This window comes from Capra hircus, chromosome 3 (assembly GCF_001704415.2).
Source record: "Capra hircus breed San Clemente chromosome 3, ASM170441v1, whole genome shotgun sequence".
NCBI classification, from domain to species: domain Eukaryota; kingdom Metazoa; phylum Chordata; class Mammalia; order Artiodactyla; family Bovidae; genus Capra; species Capra hircus.
The window spans coordinates 103822141-103841996 of NC_030810.1; the positions used below are offsets into that span (position 1 = coordinate 103822141).

At 44.3% G+C, this 19856-nt stretch overlaps 3 protein-coding genes across 33 annotated transcripts in view; 1 reads left to right on the forward strand and 2 right to left on the reverse strand.

Moving 5' to 3' along the window:
- On the reverse strand, positions 3894-7382 carry C3H1orf189 (chromosome 3 C1orf189 homolog). Its single transcript, XM_005677458.3, has 4 exons — positions 7026-7382; positions 6653-6693; positions 4849-4978; positions 3894-4334 (listed from the first exon to the last, which is right to left on the reverse strand). The coding sequence occupies exons 1-4, from the start codon at positions 7056-7058 to the stop codon at positions 4233-4235; spliced, it is 306 nt and encodes a 101-aa protein (XP_005677515.1). The 5' UTR covers positions 7059-7382; the 3' UTR covers positions 3894-4232.
- C3H1orf43 (chromosome 3 C1orf43 homolog) lies at positions 7604-16491 on the reverse strand. 4 transcript variants are annotated; one of them, XM_005677439.3, is made up of 7 exons: positions 16045-16491; positions 15555-15656; positions 11646-11763; positions 11389-11442; positions 10273-10439; positions 10122-10180; positions 7604-8537 (listed from the first exon to the last, which is right to left on the reverse strand). In XM_005677439.3, exons 1-7 carry the CDS (start codon positions 16108-16110, stop codon positions 8342-8344), a joined length of 762 nt encoding a protein of 253 aa, XP_005677496.2. In that variant the 5' UTR covers positions 16111-16491; the 3' UTR covers positions 7604-8341. The 4 variants fall into 4 exon arrangements, with proteins under 4 accessions (XP_005677496.2, XP_017901676.1, XP_017901677.1 ...); XM_018046188.1 differs by having other exon boundaries at positions 8424-8537; positions 10088-10180; XM_018046187.1 differs by lacking the exon at positions 15555-15656.
- The window catches only part of UBAP2L (ubiquitin associated protein 2 like), a 44705-nt gene continuing 40735 nt past the window's right edge, over positions 15887-19856 (forward strand). For 15 of the 28 annotated variants that reach the window (XM_018046167.1, XM_018046173.1, XM_018046177.1 and 12 more), the window contains exon 1: positions 16624-16733. The gene's annotated coding sequence lies outside the window, so the exon portion shown is untranslated. Of the gene's footprint in view, positions 15946-16552; positions 16734-19856 lie in introns of those variants that run through there. The other 13 variants (XM_018046164.1, XM_018046170.1, XM_018046172.1 and 10 more) reach the window with 6 other exon arrangements.

The following is a 19856-nucleotide window of genomic DNA, read 5'->3' on the forward strand; positions in this document are numbered from 1 at the left end:
CATCCTCCTCCTCAAAGTCACCCTTGGCTGTCCGGAAGAGAAGCGTGACCTGTCTTACTAGCAGGCTCCAGCCCAGGCTCCAGAGAAGACTTAAGGACAGCCTCTCCTGCCTGGCAGACTTGAAACCAGGATTTTAGAAGGACAAGGTGAGGGAGGAAAAGGCCTCTGCCAGGAAACAGCCTACAGTCCTTTGGGACTCTCCTCTTCCGGGGCTTCTTACAACACGAGCTCCTGAGTTGGCTTCTTTAAGGGTCTTTCCTCACAGGGGCCTGCTTTTCTGGGAGGTTTCTTTGCTGAAGAGAATCAGGTCTGTTGAATGTCCTGTGGCAGGCAGATGCTTCTCTCTACTGTGGCAGAAAGGAGCGCGAGTTATAGCTGCCCTGGTGGGGTGGGGTCTTGGATGGAAGCGTGGGGTGGGAGGAGGAGGCTCTGCTTCAGCCCCCAGGCCTGTTCCATGTGTCCTTGTTCCCATTAGTCCGGACACCCCCACCCCGCTCAACGTGCACACACAAACAATCTGCCAGCTTGACAGTGCCCTTGATCTAGATCGATAACTTGTCCCAAGCTCCAGTCAATTCGTATTGTGTGGCTCTTGCCTTCCAGGGAAGACTAACAAATGGGCCTACAAGCCTCAAGGTAGACACCTGTGGTGTTGTCTTATGGCTTTCAGTCTGTGTGTAATTTTTTACTTTCTTGACCTTCCTTTTTTACCCTTAATACCCACACCTGCCCCAAATTCTAGTTCCCTTTTCTGGAAACCTTGACTGCCCTGGAGAACCACAGGCTGGAGGGCAAGAGGCTGGGAAAGGGATTTTAGCAGGAATTGAAAGGACTTTAGTGGATGGCACCCCATTCCAGTACTCTCGCCTGGAAAATCCCATGGACGGAGGAGCCTGGTAAGCTGCAGTCCATTGGGTCACTAGGAGTTGGACACGAGTGAGTGACTTCACTTTCACTTTTCACTTTCATGCATTGCAGAAGGAAATGGCAACCCACTCCAGTGTTCTTGCCTGGAGAACCCCAGGGACGGGGGAGCCTGGTGGGCTGCTGTCTATGGGGTCGCACAGAGTCAGAGATGACTGAAGAGACTTAGCAGAAGCAGCAGTGTTTGGCAAACTCGGGAAACAGAGGCAGAGACAGGAAATATTGATGTAGGAGAGGAGCAGCTCTCCCAGGAAGAGATTGACAGGGTGGCATGTCCAGGCGGAAACCTCAGATGGCCTCTGATGAACGCTTTCCAGCTCTCCTGGAAGTACCTTCTGTGTAGCCATTTCAAACCAGACTGAGTCCTTTTGAGCCTGAGGAGCTGGGTAAGGCACTGGCCACAGAGGGAAAAGGGGCTGGGGAGGCATGAAGGGGTGAATTACTCAGCTGATGTGATGAGAGCAGACAGGGCAGGCAGAGAGGATCAGAGGCGATGGGCTCCGTAGGGGGCCAGACTGCCAATACTGGAGCTAGCCTGGCACTGACAAGCCCTGGGGAGAGAGGCCAAGGTCAGGGATCATGGCAGAGGGGTGGGGCGTTCTGTGGGCCCAAACGAACAGAAAAGAAATAAAAGGGGTTGATGAGAGAATGTGGCGGGAGGTAAGGGGCAACCAGGTAATGGAGTTGAAATAAAAATAGAAAAACTATCAAAGGACAGGGAAACACCATTATGGGCTATCATCTCTGCTAAGTGCTTTATTTAATCCCTACTGTCATCTAGTGAGGTAGGCATTATCTCCATTTTACATATAAAGCCCTGTAACCCAGAAAGTTAAAACTGCTTGCTCAAGGACACACAGCCAGCAAATGACAGCCACAATTCAAACCCAAATCCGTCATATGGAAGCCTGCTCTCCTAACACCAGGCTATGCTGCCTTGTATGAGGCAGCGGGTGGCTGGCAGACAGATACAAAGAGGAGAGAAGGGAGGTGAGACAGACCTATAGGGAACAGAGTGGAGGAACAGGCAGAAGGAATGGGAGACTCAGTCTCAGCTTAATGGGTCAAACCCAGGACACAGGTGTGTGGTTTTGTCTCCTATAAAACTCCCACCATACTCGTCATGACTTGTTCGCCGCCTGCCTCCTCCACCAGCCTGGAGCTCCATGTACTGTTTGGTGTCACAACTCAAGAGCAGTTATTGACTAAAGATTAGAGGGCTTGGAAAGCAGGGCTGATGGAGACTGGAGGATGAATGGACATTTAGGACAGAAAGAGAAAGACAGGGCTGGGATGGAGAATAATATTTGAGCTGCCTAAGGGGGCTGGCCAGGGGGCCAAGCAGGGCATCTGTGAAGGGCTTGGGTCATAGGAAATCTCCCAAGAGGGAAGTGGGAGGATACCTACTGCATGCCAAGGGCGGCGCTTGCTCTCTACACACATTTATCTTATTTAATCCTCATAATGTTTCTATGAAATGGGTACTATATTCACTTTCAGAAGAGAAAACTGAGGCTCAGAGAAATAACCTATACATACACAAGAAGTGAAGCCAGACTTTGAACCCAAACCTGACTCCAAAGTGTGTGCTTTTCTCTTTATACCTTGCTACCTCTCTGTGCTCATCAGTGTGGTGAGGAGAGGAGGAAGGAGAAGTTCTGACAGCTTAAGATGAAAACGGTGTATTGAAGGACAGAGGCAGACTTGGGGCACAGAGGAAAGAAAAGGTGTGAGTTTTGCAGTGTGAACAGAGCCACAGTGTAGAGAGCAGGAAATCAATGTGGGAAGGATGAGTCACCGATGAGAATGCAGATGGCAAGGTGAGGGATGAGGGGAAAAGAAGTATGATGGCAGTTAAACAGTGATGGTGTGTTTCTGCTCCTGTGACTGGCTGCAAAGTGGGAGTCTCTCTGGCTTGAGATATCATTTGTATGTAAAGTGGATCTTTATGAGTAAGGTTCTCTGTGGCCTATAGATGCATATGATTAATTAGTACTTTTCAGAATTTTGAATGGATTAAGATGTCACATGCTCTTTCTAGTCCCCCATAAATCCCACCATTTCTTTCCCCCTCATAACTGCTATATAACCTGCCTGAACCCTGAAGGCATTTGAGTTTGGAACCCTGTCATTTCGAAGAGGTGAGCATTCAGACAAATTCAGAGGAAAGAGACTTTTCCAAGGTCTCACAATAATTGGCAAAGTCAAAACATAAAATCCAATCCTACATGGAAGATGTCCATCAGCAGATGAATGGATAAGAAAGCTGTGGTACATATACACAAAGGAGTATTACTCAGCCATTAAAAAGAATACACTTGAATCAGTTCTAATGAGGTGGATGAAACTGGAGCCGATTATACAGAGTGAAGTTAGCCAGAAAGAAAAACACCAATATAGTATACTAACACATATATATGGAATTTAGAAAGATGGTAACGATAACCCTGTATGCAAGACAGCAAAAGAGACACAGATGTATAGAACAGACTTTTGGACTCCGTGGGAGAGGAAGAGGGTGGGATGATTTGGGAGAATGGCATTGAAACATGTATAATATCATGTAAGAAACGAATCGCCAGCCTAGGTTTGATACAGGATACAGGATGCTTGGGGCTGGTGCACTGGGATGACCCAGAGGGATGGTATGGGGAGGGGGGTGGGAAAGGGGTTCAGGATTGGGAACTCATGTACACCCGTGGCGGATTCATGTCAATGTATGGCAAAACCAGTACAGTATTGTAAAGTAAAATAAAGTAAAAAAAAAAATCCAGTCCTACTGACATCAAGCCCCATAGTTCCTGTGGATTAATAGGCAGATTCAGAGCTATTGTCCAAGTATACAGAAGAGATCTGTGGAAGTGAGATCAGAGAGGTGGTGAGCAAATCCAGAAAGCTTTATTAAGATACTGGCAGCTGTGAATAAACACTTTGAAGTGGGCTGAAAGAATAAGCCAGTGGTCCAAGTCTGAACTTTTAAGAACTAGCTTTATTTATTAAACGAAATCAAGATGCTCTGCTCAGGTTGTTCATCTATCCACCTCCCCTCCACTAACGTCAATACTGCATACCTCATTCTGACCACAAGGCGTCGCTCTTGTTTTTACCATTGTTTCATAGATCATTTTCCAGATAGCACCGGGGGTTGACAAGAACAGGAGATGTGAGAGTGGGAACACTGTCCTAAGCTCTGGGCAGATAACTATAACCAGAGGAAAGTGCGTTTAGAAAGGGACGCTGGAGGTAGTGGGGCTCAAGAAGGCTAGGTTAGCAGATGCGGTGAGAATGGAAGGACGTTTTGAATGCCATCAGAGTCTCTCCACGTAAAAAGCTTTGCCCTTCTCATTTAGTTCTTGCTGGTACTGCTGATGCTCCTTTTCAAACAGCTGGTGCAGGGCAGCTTGACGGACCTGGTGGGGTGGATAGAAGAGTGTGATATTTGCCCTCTGCGTACTTGCCTTCCTCATTCTTTCTCCCTGGTTGCTTTCCCATCCCGTTTTCTCTTGGATATGGAATTAGCTATGGCTTAAAATTAAGCAGGAGCACAAAGACTAAACTTTAGAGGGGAAGCCAACCCATTTTCTTCTCTGTGGGTGTGCAGACCCATGTCTTTTCTGAGAACACACCAAAACCCACAAACTTTTCTAGGCACCTGGGATACAATGGTGACATGACAGCAACAGGGGACTCCAAGGAGAGAGGTTCCCAGAGGCAGATGCTAGGCACTAAGGCACAGTTTTGCCAAGGTGAGAGGAGCAAAGACTAGACAGCTTTGGGACTCTGCAGCTGGATACAAAGAATCGGTGAGAAGGAGCTTTGATTTCAGGGTTAAGAGTTGCTGCTCTGGCAGAGACCAGGAGCTTGGGAATCGCAGTGGGAAAAGGAATAGTGCAGTGGAGGGTGAACCTTCGGCCATGAACTCACCATCAGCAACTGCTTGTTGGCCAGTGCCAACTCCTGTACCATGGTGTCCTGCATCCTTAGGACAGCATATGGGTTTCTCCTCTGGCTTAATGTTATCTGCCACAGACAGTGCGTGTGTGAATTTTGCCACCTGTCTCAGGCACAAAGGTAGGGGTTGAATAGGTTAGAGTTAGGAGGAGAGACAAAACCCTGTCAGGGAGGCTCTTCTTCATCAGAACTTCTGTACCATTGTCAGAGAAGACTGCAAACTCCTTGAAAAGGTGACTAGTACTGGCTTAGCTTCTCCAGGAAAGAACACTGGAATGGGTTGCCATTCCCTTCTCCAGGGGATCTTCCCAACCCAGGGATCCAACCTGGGTCTCCTGTATCATAGGCAGATTCTTTACCATCTGAGCCACCTTGATTTAGAACCTAGCATATATTAATAGGAAGTATATCATTCAATCACCATAATAACCATGTGTCATAGGTATCAATTTTTGCATTATACAAACAAGGAAACTTAGTTCAGGTGAGTTACCCAAGGTCACCTAATGGCAGACCTGAGTATCAAGTCCAATCTAAGGATTGATTCCTTCCATCATCCAGTGATACTCAGTCTTGGCTAGACACACTCTGGAATCATTTAAAGTTTTCTAATACACAGCAGGATTATATACGTGATACACACACATATCCTCTGTTCAGATAATCTTGTTGACATTTCTTTAAAAAAATCAAGTATTTTTTGCAGATGACTGAAAAATATATACAGGGATATATAGTAAATGAAAGCTGGAAGCATCATTCTTCTGCCCCAGTTCATCTCAACAAAGTTAGTTTCTTGTGCATCTTTACAGAAAAATTTTCTATCATGTATTAGCAAGTATAACTTTTATTTTTAACATGAAATCATACATTTACATAAGCAGTATTACATAAATTTGGACTTTTCGTATCAGCACTTAGAGATTTGCTTCATTCTGTTTAAAGGCTGCCAAGTACTTTTATAACATAATTTCACCAGCTACGTGTTACTTCTAGCTTTTTTACTTGTATGAACAATACTGTCATGAATACTCGTGTGTGTACATTCTATTGCTTTTGTAGGTAGGTATGTGTATAAGGTATTCCTAGAAGTTGAGTAGCCAGTTCAAAGGATCTGTGAATTTAAAATTCTGATAGATTTTACAAAAAAGGTTGCATCAATCTTGACTCCCATGAAAACTATATGCATTCTTTTTATCTCACATCCTTGCTATCTCTGGGTATAACCTATGAAACCTTAAAACAGGCTTATCCTAGCTAATCTTAGGCCATTTTAGTCAGAATCTTCTTCTGGGTTACGGCCTTTTTTTTTTTTTTAATCTTTTGCCACATCATGCAGCACGTGGGATCTTAGTTCCCCACCCACTGCATTGGCAGTGAGCAATCTTAACTGGACCACTGGACCACTGGGGAAGGCCTAAGACCTCTGTTTTAAAAAAAAAAACTCCCCAGATGATGAGATACACAGCTTAATCTTTTTGAGTTTTCTTATTCATTCATTCAATAAACACCTACCGCATACCTACCACATGGTTGGGTGAGTGTGATACCAGACAACAAATATTTGAATTTTCCTTAAAAAGTAAAACAACAAAAAACTTGCTCCAATTTTCTTTCAGAGAATGGCAAGCAAGGAAACAAAGGCTGCTGCTTGCCTGCTTCACACCTATTTGCCTTTTTGAGGAACCTCTAACAAGATGAAGTGGATATCAGAGGAGGGCAGGAGAGTGAAAATGTCAAGCTGAAGCGTAAGGGAAAGGACAGAAGCAGAGATTACCTCTCCACCATCTTCTTAAGTCCCAGGGCCCTTTGAAAATGCTGCAAGAAAAGGGAGTTCTGTTATCTGCCTTGATCTCTAGTACCTCACCCTCAGTGCCCTAACACAGTGGGAGACAAAGATCTTTCTTTTTGGAGACAGGGGGGTAGCCAACTTCCGAGGGCAGGTGTGGAGGAAGTCCTATTCATGCAGGGGTTAGTATGCAGCAAATATTTGAATACCTACCATGTGCCAGTCTCCCACTACCCCCCGCCCCGCTGCTACCCTTCAGTTACATCAAGGGCCTCTCAAGAACTGTCAATTTCTGAGAAATTCATCTGGAAACCTTATCCAGGGGAAACTCATCCAAAGCAGCCTTTCCAACTCTGCATACCTCTTCTACTTTTCCGATCTTTTCCATGGACATGTCTACAGACTTGCTTGATGTAGTCTTAGGAGACTGAGCAAGCTCTCATTTCTGTTTAGTCACCAAGGATTCAGTAGTCATAGCAACATTTACACCTCCAACAATGAGCCTAGGCCTAGGAGAGTTCATTGGTCACCTGGCCTGTTGCCCCAGAGACCTGAAGGGAATCCTGGTTCTCCAGCCTTCTATTAGTGACACAGGCACTTTTATGAGCAAGGACCCCAGTTGCAACTTTAGGATTTCTTCTTTTGAGATCCCACATGACCCAACTAAGAGTTTGCATACCATAAATCCAGAGTTCGATCAAAGATCCCACATTCTGCAACTAAGACCTGGTGCAGCCAAATATAAATAAACATTTTTTTAAAACTAGGCTGCACCGGGTCTTAGTTGCAGAATGTGGGATCTTTGATCGAACTTTTGATTGAACTCTATTTCCCCAACTAGGGGTGGAACCAGTACTCACTGCCTTAGGAGCATGAAGTCTTAGCCACTGGACCACCAAAGAAGTCCTCACATGCCTGTTTTATTAAAAGACAACTGGAGAGGAATGAATCATATGCTTTATTTTTTAATTGTTCACTAAATGGTTTATAAAGTCAGATCAAGATATTGGTCTATTCCTTCACAGTATCCCACAAATAAGGAGTGATGGGATTATATCAGATGTTAAAACATTCCTTTTTCAGTTTACTCATGACAGTATACAATGAAAGTGGAAGGCAGATCCTCGCATGTTAGAGAAGTTGTGTTAATGTTCCCGTTAACATCCTGGTTTAAGTGGAGCAACCAGGGTAAGTTGTTCTAGGTAGCACTCATGGCCTCCACCAATTTCCCCAGCATTCTGTATACCATTTCCACCAATCAACTCTTACATGTTTCAAACCAAAAGGCTCCCATTCAGCTGTGTACAGAAGACAAGACACCAAGCCTGGTCACCCTTGGGATAATTTATAGTCTCGAAAATGACAGATGAACCATGATCAAAAAACCAAGTGAGGATTTTTAAGGAAGCTTTGACAGAAATATTGAGAAAAACATCTAATTCAACTCCAGAGAAAAGTGATACCAAGGGAAAATAAAGTCTTAACTGATGTTCTGAAACTGGCCATAAGAACGGGTGGGAGAATGATCCTCTAGGCATGAAATCTTAAGAGCTCTGAACACAACCAGGGCTTCAGCTGATCCAGAGCTGGGCTGACCCAGATGACCTGAGTGAGGCCACCCGGCAAGCACACTGCAGTCTGTGTGGCTCCTTCAACAGTGAGAGGCCTTCAGCTCCGTCACAGAGTACTCTCCAGTGTGTTATAGTTGTCCTTAAAGCTCTTCAATTCGAGGAAGTGCTTGGCACGTTTACTCTTCTGACTGGAGGGGAGGTATGTCACCTGGATGGTTGTTGGGGAGACTTCAGGAGACTGGGTTAGGTCTTTGGCTGCTGACTGGTGTTGTCGCTGAGAGCTCCCACTTCGTGCTTTGACCCTGAAGAACACAAAGAGGGCTGGTCATGGACAGACAGAGGACTAATGGAAGAAAACAATTCAAGGCTTCCATATCCTATACATGCAATTGTAGCCACAAATCGTCTCTGTCCTATCTTACAAACTAGTTACTAAAATCCCATGTGGTAGCTTACCACTGAGTCCCTGCCTCTGACTCAACCTCGTGTTCATTCCACTGTGCTTAAAGAAAACTTTTAATTCTGATTCACCTAATGTGTGCATGCCACTAATATACTCCCAGTCCAAAGAGTCCTTTGAAACAACTGACCTCCAAAAAATAATATTGAAATTAACTATTGAATTATCATGAGTTAGGACACTAAATCTGGTTCTTTTACCAACATGTAATTTACTCACATCCCATTATCCCTTTATGGTGGTATCACCCCTTTTGCAGATTAGGAAACTGAGAGTCCATCAAGGAAGGTGCCTGAGGTCACAAAGCTAGTAAGTGACAGAGAGCTGGGATTAAAATCTAAGTTTGTCAGATTTTAGAGCCTATACTCTTCAATATACCTATTGCAACTTTCTAGAAACTGAGATCTAAGAGACTAAACTTTTTAAAATGTGGTAAAATACACATAAAATTTACCATCTCAACAATTTTTAAATGTTTACAGTTCAGTAGTATTAGGTACATTCACACTGTTGTGCAACCAATGTCCAGAATTCTTTTTATCTTGGAAAACAAACTCTCTGCCTATTAAACAACTCCCTATTCCTCCTTCCCTCCAGCCACTACCAACCACCATTCTGCTTTCTGTCTCTACGAATACGACCACTCTAGGTACCTCACATAAGTGGAGTCATACAGTATTTTACTTTCAAAGAAACTGAACTTGAACAGGCCTTTTCCACCCTTTCCAAGGGTTTTCATTAGTTTTCTAAGTAGTTTTTATAGGACCTTTGTCTTTAGAACATATAAGGATATACAGAAAACAGGACAGACATGCCCCTCATCTTTTGAGAAAGAGTCATAATCAACACAGCAGAAAGCAGATGTATTATTTTCGTGGCTGGTAAGTAACTCTTTATTCCAGATTGGCTTTCCCCCTTTACTCTAATGTTTATATACATGCATAAACAACATATTGAAGCTCTGTTAGCAGGTATTTAAAATGTTCCCAGCCAAAAGTCATGAAGTCTCTTCTATAAAACACAGCTAGCTCTTTAGTGATACCTTTTGTTTCAGTCAGGGTTATTAATACTTTAAGTGGTAATAAAGTTGGCTGACAATTAATTCTTACTTTTATCAGACCAAGATACAAAGGAAGACATTTTTGTTTGCTGAAAAACTATTTTATTCCTTTTACTGGTATAACAGATTACACCAATTCTGACATTTTACTGAGTTGGACAAAAAAATCAAAATAAGAAAAGAGATACAAAAAAGTAGGAGAAACTTCTCTTACTAGCTTGCATCTACTTTCCACCATAAGAAAGAAACAGCTCTAGGACCTGATTTTGTTCACAGTGCTTTTGAAAGTAATCTAACTGTGAAAACAACCCAGGACTACTGTATTCTCTAACCAGCTTCCTTTGACATGTTCCCCTCCAAACTCACGCTGTGGCCAGCTCACTCAGGGCCTCCTGATAGCGCAGGTACTCACTCAGGCCAAAGACCTGAAGAAAGAGGAAGAAAGAATGAGGATCTCTCAGTCTGGGGCATCCCTTTAGTTTCCTGAAGGAAAAAGTGGCCATTCACTGTGGCTTACCCCTGTCCCATAGCGGGCTGTCTCATAGCCATCCAGCAGGGTATCAATGAGGGCCTTGCGCACACCCTTGAAAGGAGTACTAGTGTTTCGAAGATCTAGCAGGTAGGAGCGGAAATTCTTGCCCATTAAGGAATGGGGATGCCGGCCTTCAGCATGAAATGGGATCTCTGTGGAGATAACAGAACAATGATACCCCCTTTCCCGTTTGTTTAGTCTTCCTAATTAATTTCCCAAACTTAGAAACAGGTACAATGAGTGAGTTGGGGGAAAACTTTAAGAGAATTAAGAAGGCTAGAGATCTAGAGCTATGTCTGAGTGGTCATACAGTGGTGGCAATGTAACTGTTAAATTATACCAATGGTATATAACAGTCATTTTCCTATTTACCCTCCTACCTACCCATAGTTTAAGATATAAACTATGTTTTGGTAGAGATAGAGCATTTCTGACAACAGTCATATGAAAAAAATGGAAAAAAAATTCAACAGCATTTTTGACAATGGTCAAATGGAAAAAAAAAAATCAAGAACCATCTATGTAGGCTTGGTGAAAAAGCAGATGTTGCCTGTCTCCTGTGGAAAAACAAGCAAATTACCACTAGTTCATGAAACTAAAGGTATGCTGCTGCTGCTAAGTCGCTTCAGTCGTGTCCGACTCTGTGCGACCCCACAGACGGCAGCCCACCAGGCTCCCCCGTCCCTGGGATTCTCCAGGCAAGAACACTGGAGTGGGTTGCCATTTCCTTCTCCAATGCATGAAAGTGAAAAGTGAAAGTGAAGTTGCTCAGTCGTGTCCGACTTAGTGACCCCATGGACTGCAGCCTACCAGGCTCCTCCATCCATGGGGTTTTCCAGGCAAGAGTACTGGAGTGGGGTGCCATTGCCTTCTCACAACTAAAGGTATAGAAAGAACAAAACAAATCCAGACTCTCTGGAGAAAAATAACTTACCTACATCATTTCCTTAAGGCAAAACAGTAACCCAGTACTCTCAAAATTAGCAAACTCCTACCAGTTGGGTAGGTGTAGAAAGGACAAATTCTAACATAAATTAGGTTCCTCCCTCTCTTTCCTGGGTGAGCTCTCAGAATACAGAACAGCTGCTGAGCAGCCCTTACCAGAGGCACGGATAGCATCCAGAGCTTTCATCCTGTATAGGTAGTTGTAGCAATCTGTTGAGAAAGAGACTGGTGTCAGGAATAACCCTCAAAAGAGTCTCCAAACTCCAGCAAGCTTAGTGCTTCCCAATCTAACATATGCCCAGTAACAAGGAACCACAGCTGTTGAATTTGACAGCAGCTGTTTACAACTGAGAAAAGGACTTCAGAATTTGTGAGACCCCTCATGAAGTACTGTCCAAGAACATGCTACATACTTTGATTTCCCTGGGTTTCCAGCTGTAGCAGCCTTGCATCATCATCTGCGAGAAGCTGAGGTTCATACTTGATATCCTGAACCTTGGACAGTCGGATATCAATCTCCTCTTTTAAGTCCTGTTCATGTGGAGAAAAGAAATACACGGCCATTTAGCCTGTACTTTGCTTCCCATCAGTCTGGAAATGGGGCAAAGTGGGGAACAACTAAGACAACAGAAGCAAAGAAAATGCTCATTTGGCTAATGAAAGCACCAGGTTAAGACTCAAGAATTTAAGAAATAATTTAAGAGAGAATGGGACTGGACTTGCTAAGAACCTCTCCAAAACACGTATCTCTAAGCTAGATCTTTTAATCTGCTAGAATTCCTTCAAGTTTTATTATTTCTGACTTTCTGAAAATTTTTTTTTTCTGCACCGGGGAGCTGCATGAAGGCTTTTAGATTCCCCATCAGGGACTGAACCCACATCCCCTGCAGTGGAAGTGTAGTCTTAACCACTGGACTGCCAGGGAGGTCCCCTCAATTGGATTTAGAAGAGTCTTGGTTCGCTGTTTTTTCCTGAGCTGGGAAAAAATGGACATCAACTGTAGGTCATAATCTATTCTAAAACCCTATAAGGAGATCTGTATGTGGTTTAGAAGTTTGGGAACTATCTCTACCTGGTGGACCACAGGATTTCTAGAGGTTTTCTTCTAAGAGCATATTTAATTTTTTAAGTAGGTAATTCAAAAAGAAACTAGGGACTTCCCTGGTGGTCCAGTAGCTAAAACTCCAAGCTCCCAATCCAGGGGGCCCAGGTTTGATTTCTGGTCAGGGAACTAGATCCCACATGCTACAGCAAAATTTGCTGCACTCAAATTACAAAAAAAAAAAAAAAAAAATATATATATATATACACACACACACACACCACTGTTAACAGTTTCATATTCATTTTCTAACTTAAAAGGGCTGCCAGAGTCCCAAGAAGTATTCTCTTGTAACTGTTTAGAAACTTCCATTATGAAGTATGTCTTACATAGAATACATTTCACATATATGTACACCTTAAATAATTATAAAATTCATTAATATGAACACCTGAATGCACTACTCACTTTAAGAACTGGGACATGACCAATGACTTCAAAGCCTTGTGTCCACCCCTGGTCAAATGCAACCTCCAACCTAAATTTCTCAAGTTTTATTTTTCTTTGCTGTTTTATCATGTTACCCTGAAGATATTTAGCTTTGCCTGGCTTTGAACTTCATACAAATCGAAAAATATTTTGAATTTCTCTGCAATCTTTTAAAATTTTAAATAAACTTTATTGAGGTTTAATTCAAATGCAATAAAATACATCCATTTTACGTGTTGATGAATCTTGACAAATGAATACTTTCATTCAACTACCATTCCAATCAAGATACAGAACATTTCCATCATCCCAAAATGTTTTTCATCCTCCTCTGCAGTTAAACTCTCCTCCATGACCCAGGAACACTGATGTTTTATCTGTTTTAAAATTCTCTACAAATGGAATGGAATCATATGGTATGTACTCTTTTGTGAATAGCTTTCTGGCATTTTTTTCACTCGGCATGTTTTTGAGATTCATTCATGTTTGTAATTTATTGTTTCCATTCAAAAAGATTTTGGGGATTCATTTGTGTTCACATTCTTATCTTCAGTTTCTTTTCATTTATCATAGTGTTCCAGAACACAAATATGTTTTCAAGTGGAAATTTAGCATACCATATTTAAAAAAAATTACACTGCTTTATTCTTGTACATGTCTTCTGGTACACATGCAAAAATTAATTTCTGTATGGTAGGAATGGAATCGCTGGGCTGTGGATTAGGTACGTTTGCAATCTTACTAGACAATACCCCAGTATTTTCCAAAGCAGTTTTACTAATTTACACTTTCACCAGCAACGGGTAAGAATTTAGACAGAATGATTTAGAGCAAAAGGAATCTTAATTTCATCTAGTCTATGGTTGCCAGGAGGGGGTGGCAGTGATGGGGTGTTTCTAAATAGTCCAAGTTTTGACTGACTCATGATATAGTGTAAACTAACCCTGTGTCCTTCTTATGGGAGGCAGTTGGCATTTGGAGAACTGAGAGAGTGTGGAAGCACTGCTGAGGTTTCAGGCCACATCTTTGAGGCTTTCCATAAAATGTATCATCACAGAAAAATGAGAAGAGAGTTACAACACTATTTAATGAAAGAACACTGATCTAGGAGTTGACATAATTGTATACCAGCTCTAGCCCTCCCACTAACCTGCTTTTCACTCAACGATGAATTATTAACTATCTACTATACGTAGGCCGTGGCTCTATAGCAGTGAACAAAACTAGCATGGTGCCTACGTTATTAGAGCTTAGGGAAGAGACGGGCATTAAACAAATACACATAAAAGACAATTTGTAGTAAAATGCAATCTCAAAAAAAAAAAAGACCTAGTTTATAATGAGTCATAAGCATTCCTCTTTCTAGGAAATAGTACTTGAGGTAAGCTCTAAAGATCAAATGAACTAGCTACATGAAAACCAGAGGTTGATCATTCTGCCCCAGCAACAGCACACATAAAGATAAGAAACTCAATCAGCGCAGCTGGATCCCAGTGATCAATGGAGAGCCATACAAAAGGAGGTTGGTAGGGGCAGCAGGCACCTTTTACCCAGAAGCGGAAGAGAGCAGCAGCAGGGTGGAGGTGGCAGGAGGGTATTAAGAGTTCTGATTTTGACATGTTGGGTTTGAGATGCCTATCAGACATCTAACTGGAAACGTTAGGTAGGCATCTGGATACACAAGTATGGAACTCAGGGAGGACTGGGATATAAATAAAATTTCAGTAGATTATTTAAAGTGAGGAAAGGAAGGCAGGTATCTTCAGGAGACAGTAGAAAGACACTACTTGGTTATTCACTTCCTGTATGTCCTCAGTAAGTTGCTTCCTTTTCTTAGGTTTCAGTTTGTAACACGAATGATGGAACTAGATGATTTGTGCTGCCCTCATAAATCTAAATGGATTCGCTGGTGGCTCAGACAGTAAAGAGTCTGCCTGCAATGCAGGATATCTGGGTTCGATTCCTGGGTCAGGAAGATCTCCTGGAGAAGGAAATGGCAATCCACTCCAGTATTCTTGCCTGGAAAATCCTATGGACAGAGGAGCCTGGCCAGCTACAGTCCATAGGGTCGCAAAGAGTCAGACATGAGTGAGTGACTTCACTTCATAAATCTAAAGTTTTGCAAAGTTTGCCTCCTCACTGATGTGGGGCTAATTCTAATCACTCTAACTCCATCCCAAATCAAAAACAAAACAAAATCCTCAAACAGAAAACACTGGGTAGCTTAAGTTTAACAGGGAAATATCTTACCACAGAAAGTTTGGAATTTTAATTCAAGTCCTTCATTCTGCAGATGCAGAAACTGAAGTTCTTGGATAAGTTACTAGCTGTGCCACAGCAGTGAGCAGGTAAGCCAGGACTCAAGATGACCTTTATCGCTCAGTGTACTAAAGCAAGCACGTGGGTAACTGGACAAAGAATACGGGAATTGAGTCATTTCGAAAGGCAAACTGCTAAGTCGCTTCAGTCGTGTCCGACTCTGTGCGGCCCCAGAGACAGCAGCCCACCAGGCTCCCCCGTCCCTGGGATTCTCCAGGCAAGAACACTGGAGTGGGTTGCCATTTCCTTCTCCAATGCATGAAAGTGAAAAGTGAAAGTGAAGTCGCTCAGTCGTGTCCGACCCTTAGCGACCCATGGACTGCAGCCTACCAGGCTCCTCCATCCATGGGATTTTCCAGGCAAGAGTACTGGAGTGGGGTGCCACTGCCTTCTCCCGGAAGGCAAAGGAAATCTCATTCTGAGCCCTAATAGATCTGGAGAACCACGCCTATCTCATGTTTTAAGGACCTACCTTGGGGGCATTGTGTCCCACAGGGACATGAGGTCCCCTTCGGGATTTCATTGCAAAGCGCATGATTTGCCTCTTCACAAAAATAAATAGCAGTACAAACACCTGTCCAAAAGGCAGAGAACCTTGAATTAAAAAATTAAACAAATAAAAGGCATGCCTTCAATTCAAATATCAATTGGGGTTCTCAGGGGTGCTTTGGGATATAAGTTGGGGCAAAGCAAAGCCACTACCGATACGGTGGGTACGGGTGAACCTGTGGCGGATATGCGTGGGGGGTCTGCGTCCCAGGGTTTAGAGGGAGGGTTCTCAGCTGGGGGCGGGGCGGTGCGAGTCGGTGACTTACGCTCCCAGGTACTCCTGGGATAGGAGTCAATGCCAGAAAAAAGTGCAGGTGAGTGGGTGGAGAATGAGGACACGGGGAACTGCTCAAGAGGAGGGTCTCTACTGGGTCAGACGCGACCGCAGGAATGGGGTGGGGGAATCTCCTCACCAGGCTCCCGTAGGCCATCACCAGCACGACATTCACGCCAGACAGCCAGTTACTGCCGGACGCCATGGCCTTCCCACCCCGCGCGGAACTGCTCCGGTTTAACCCGCTGCCCTGCCTCGTCAGCCCGGGCTCCGCTGAGGCAACGGCGCCTGGGTTTCCTGAAACTCCCCGGCCATTTCCTTACGGGGACAGACCAAGGCTGACCGGGCCTGAAAACATGGCGGATGGGGGGGGCTAGGAAAGAAGAACGCTGCCTTCCCGCTTCCCCCAAGCACGTGACTCAGGCACGCAAAGACAACCGGGACCGGCGAGTGCTGAGACGCGGAACTACGCCAGTAAGAGGAAGCAGAAGCCCTCTGCTCGTCACGTGGCGGAGGCGGGGCCGCCGCGGAGGAGGCGGGGCACACGCGCGCAGCCGGAATGAGTGTCTCGTGGCGAGGCGGCACGCGCACGCTTACGTGCGCGTCCCTTTTCGCGTCACGTGCTGGGGGACGCAGGAAGGCAAGTGGGAGGGAGAAGGCGCGAGAGCGAGCGCGAGAGGGAAAAGGGGAGGGGGGAGGAGGGAACCTTATATCACGTGACAGGGGCGGCGCGGCCCGGGGTGTCAGTGTGGAGGAGACTGAGGTAAAGTTGGGAGCGCAGCGGCGTTGGCGGCGGCGGCGGCGGCAGCGGCAGCGCGGCGGGGCCGGGTATTGTCCGCGGCCCCTTTAAATCCGCGTTCCCCCTTTTACCCTCCCTCCTTTCTCCCTTACCCCCGCCGTATACCCCTCCCTCGGTAGGCCCCCCCGCACCGTGTTCCCCACTGTACACCCCCCACCTAGTCGTACTAGCCCTGGCGCCCCCCCCTCGAGTCGGCCGCTGGAGGTTTTGTTTATGGTTGGGTTCGCGGCCTAGTGGGCCGCGCCAGAGCCGGGGCCTCGATTTGGGAGCGTGGCCGGGGCGGGGCTTGGGGCAGTCGGCGGCGGGGGGGGCCATGCGGCTAGAGCCTGAGACGGGGGAGAGCGAGAAAGAGCGCGAGTGAGCGAGGCCTGGGCCCTGCCTGAGGTAGGGCCCTCTCTTTACGCTGGCCGGTTCCTGTGGAGAAGAGGAGAAGGCCTCCTCCCTTTCCAACCCTCTGCGGGCCCCCTCTGATCCGGATCCGGCCTGGTTTAGGGGTGGCGGGGAGGGGGGGAGGGAAGACGATGGGGTGGAGCTGCCCCAAACTCCCCCATGTGGCCCTCAGTTTGGAGTGCGGAGGATTAATTTGTTCCGGGTGGGAGGTAAGGAGGCGATTGGCCCTGTGAGCTCCCGATGTGGTGCTGAGCGGGGTGAGCCTCCCATCCTCCACGCGTGGGCTTGCGTCCCCTCTCCGTTTCCAGCCTCTTTGTCAGCTCCTCTTATTACCCTTCTTTCTTTCTCACCGCCCCAGCTCTTGGAATATATTTTTTTGCTGCTGTCTTTAGCTTCCTGTTGTCCATACTGTTGTTGGGTACCCCAAACAATTATGTTATCTGGGAAGCTGGGCATGGGAGGCCCCCATAGGGTATATTACGCCTAAGGGACGTCACTAGAGCAGTGGGGTTTTGATCACTCTTCTCATAATGGGACAAGAATCCCAAATTTCTTCAGACCCTTCACCTTGTGGGCAGTCCTTAAATTGCTTTGCAAACTGATGTCACAAATAGGTTGCTCCTTTTCCACTGTTCTTGAAATGTAGCCATCTCTGGTGTAGGATATTGTGAAAGAAAAACACCACAGTAACAGGCCTTTTTTGTTGGTGTGATTGTTATCCTTTTTGCCTTTGACTGTCCCTTATTATTAGATGGTGAAATCGTGTTTTGTTTTGTTTTTTGTCTCCTCCCCATTCACTTCCACCGCCCACCTTCTGCTTTGGGGATGGATATCTGATGTGACTTGCTGGGATGTGATGAGGGTCATTGACAACCCGAATTCCTGGAGAACTAAAACGTTTTGGCCGTGTATGGGTTGATAAAACTGCCTTTGAGATCCTGCAGCCATTGTCCTTAAAAAGATTAGGCTCTCCCGGTGATTATTTCCGTTGTGAACGGGAAGTCGGAAAGTGTTGCTGGCATGAAAACTGATGATGAAAGACCTTAAAATGTACTGTTTTGATTATGATTTTTAAAGCCCCTTCTTGCCAAAATGTGTCCTAACTGGGAAGTACTCTTTTTTAAATTAGGTTCAAGTTGATGGGGAAGGAGTTGCAGGGATAATTTCCACAGAGCATCTAGGGGAATTAATTGCTCTTTTAGAAGTAGCAAGCCTTACCCATCCCCGTCCAGCTTCAGAGTTTCTGAATTGTTTTTCAAATTAGATTGTAAGCTCCCTGAGGGCAGCAACCAAGTCATATTGCTTTTGTATTTACTAAAATACTGGACACATAGTAGATACTCAATAAATACTTGTTGTTTATTTTTTTCTGTAAAATTTCTCTGGCTATTTTTTTAAGTAGCTGGTTTTCAAAAAATGGTCAAGGGCACTCCTGTGTTGAAACCTGTATTTGTTCCTGCACTATTCCCTTGTCTCCAATACTTCTTACCTACTTTCATTAAATATTTTTATGCTATATGAAAGGGTACTTAACAAGATTCCTCACCTCTACTGTGATAACTTTGGGTATGTGTCTCTTTACTACTAAAAGGCTACTAATTCTGTGCCCTCCAGTGATCCACTCAGATCACTTATTTTTGACCTGTTGCTCAGTGTTGCTACTACATAGGTGGTAAAATTTTGTTAGTCACACATTTCAAAGCACTTATAAGAGAGAAATGGAAGTTAATAGAATGATCAGGAGGTTCCCCCTGCTTTTCCTAAGTAATTAATGTGGGTTTTGAAATGACTAATGTATTTATGCTGACAGGTACTGTACATGCAATTGTCTTTACAGGTAGTCATGAAATGCTACTTAACAACTGCTCACAAATGGAAACACGTGGAGTAGAACACAATCCATATTTTTTAAGTTCTAGGAGAGGCTACTCCCATGGTTAGAATCTTCATCTTTGAGCCAATTACAATAATGCCTAATAGTTTTCCTCTAGGTATTTTCTTTTTCTTTTTTTTGTTTTATTTGAATCTAGGTACTTGGTTGAACAACACTTGATTTTTTGTAAGTTAAGTTTTGAAACTTGACAATAATGGCAGCCTGAGAAAATGGACTTCTGTATATCAAATAATCCTGTACTATCTAGACAAATTTACAGGCCTTTTTGTGCACATGTGTAGGGAGAAGAAGTAATGGTTAAAAATTAGCCCCAAAGTTTCCTTAAAAATCTTTCTTGGTGATAGGGAATGTAGAACTCTTAATTCTTAATAACTGCATCAAACAATAAAGACCTATGTGACACATTGACCCAATTGGGTGAAGGATTTATCCACAGGGAAGTTAGCTTACTTTGTGACCCAAGAAATAGGTGAAATTCACTCTCAGTAGTTCATGCTTGCATATTTCCTTAGAAACCCAACCTACCTGTCCCTCAAATCCGGCAGTGTCTTCTGGGCAGCCTAGAATTACCCTATGTGAAGTTTTATTAATGAAAAATAAATAATGTAGAGCAGAAAAGTAAAAACTTGTCCTCTTTGGAATGGAATAAAACATGCAGAGTAACCTCCTTTTGAGCACTCCATAATATGAATGTTTTCTTTGTTTGCTAAATACAGCAACTGAGATTGCATTTAGAATCTTTGCTTGTTAGAAGTGTTGTAACATAAACTGATCTGGTTTTGGGAAGGCTCTGTGTGTTCCTTGTCTCTTTAAAGACTCAACAAAGTCATCTTGCTGGCAATAATGTCTCAAGTTTAAAATGATTTCC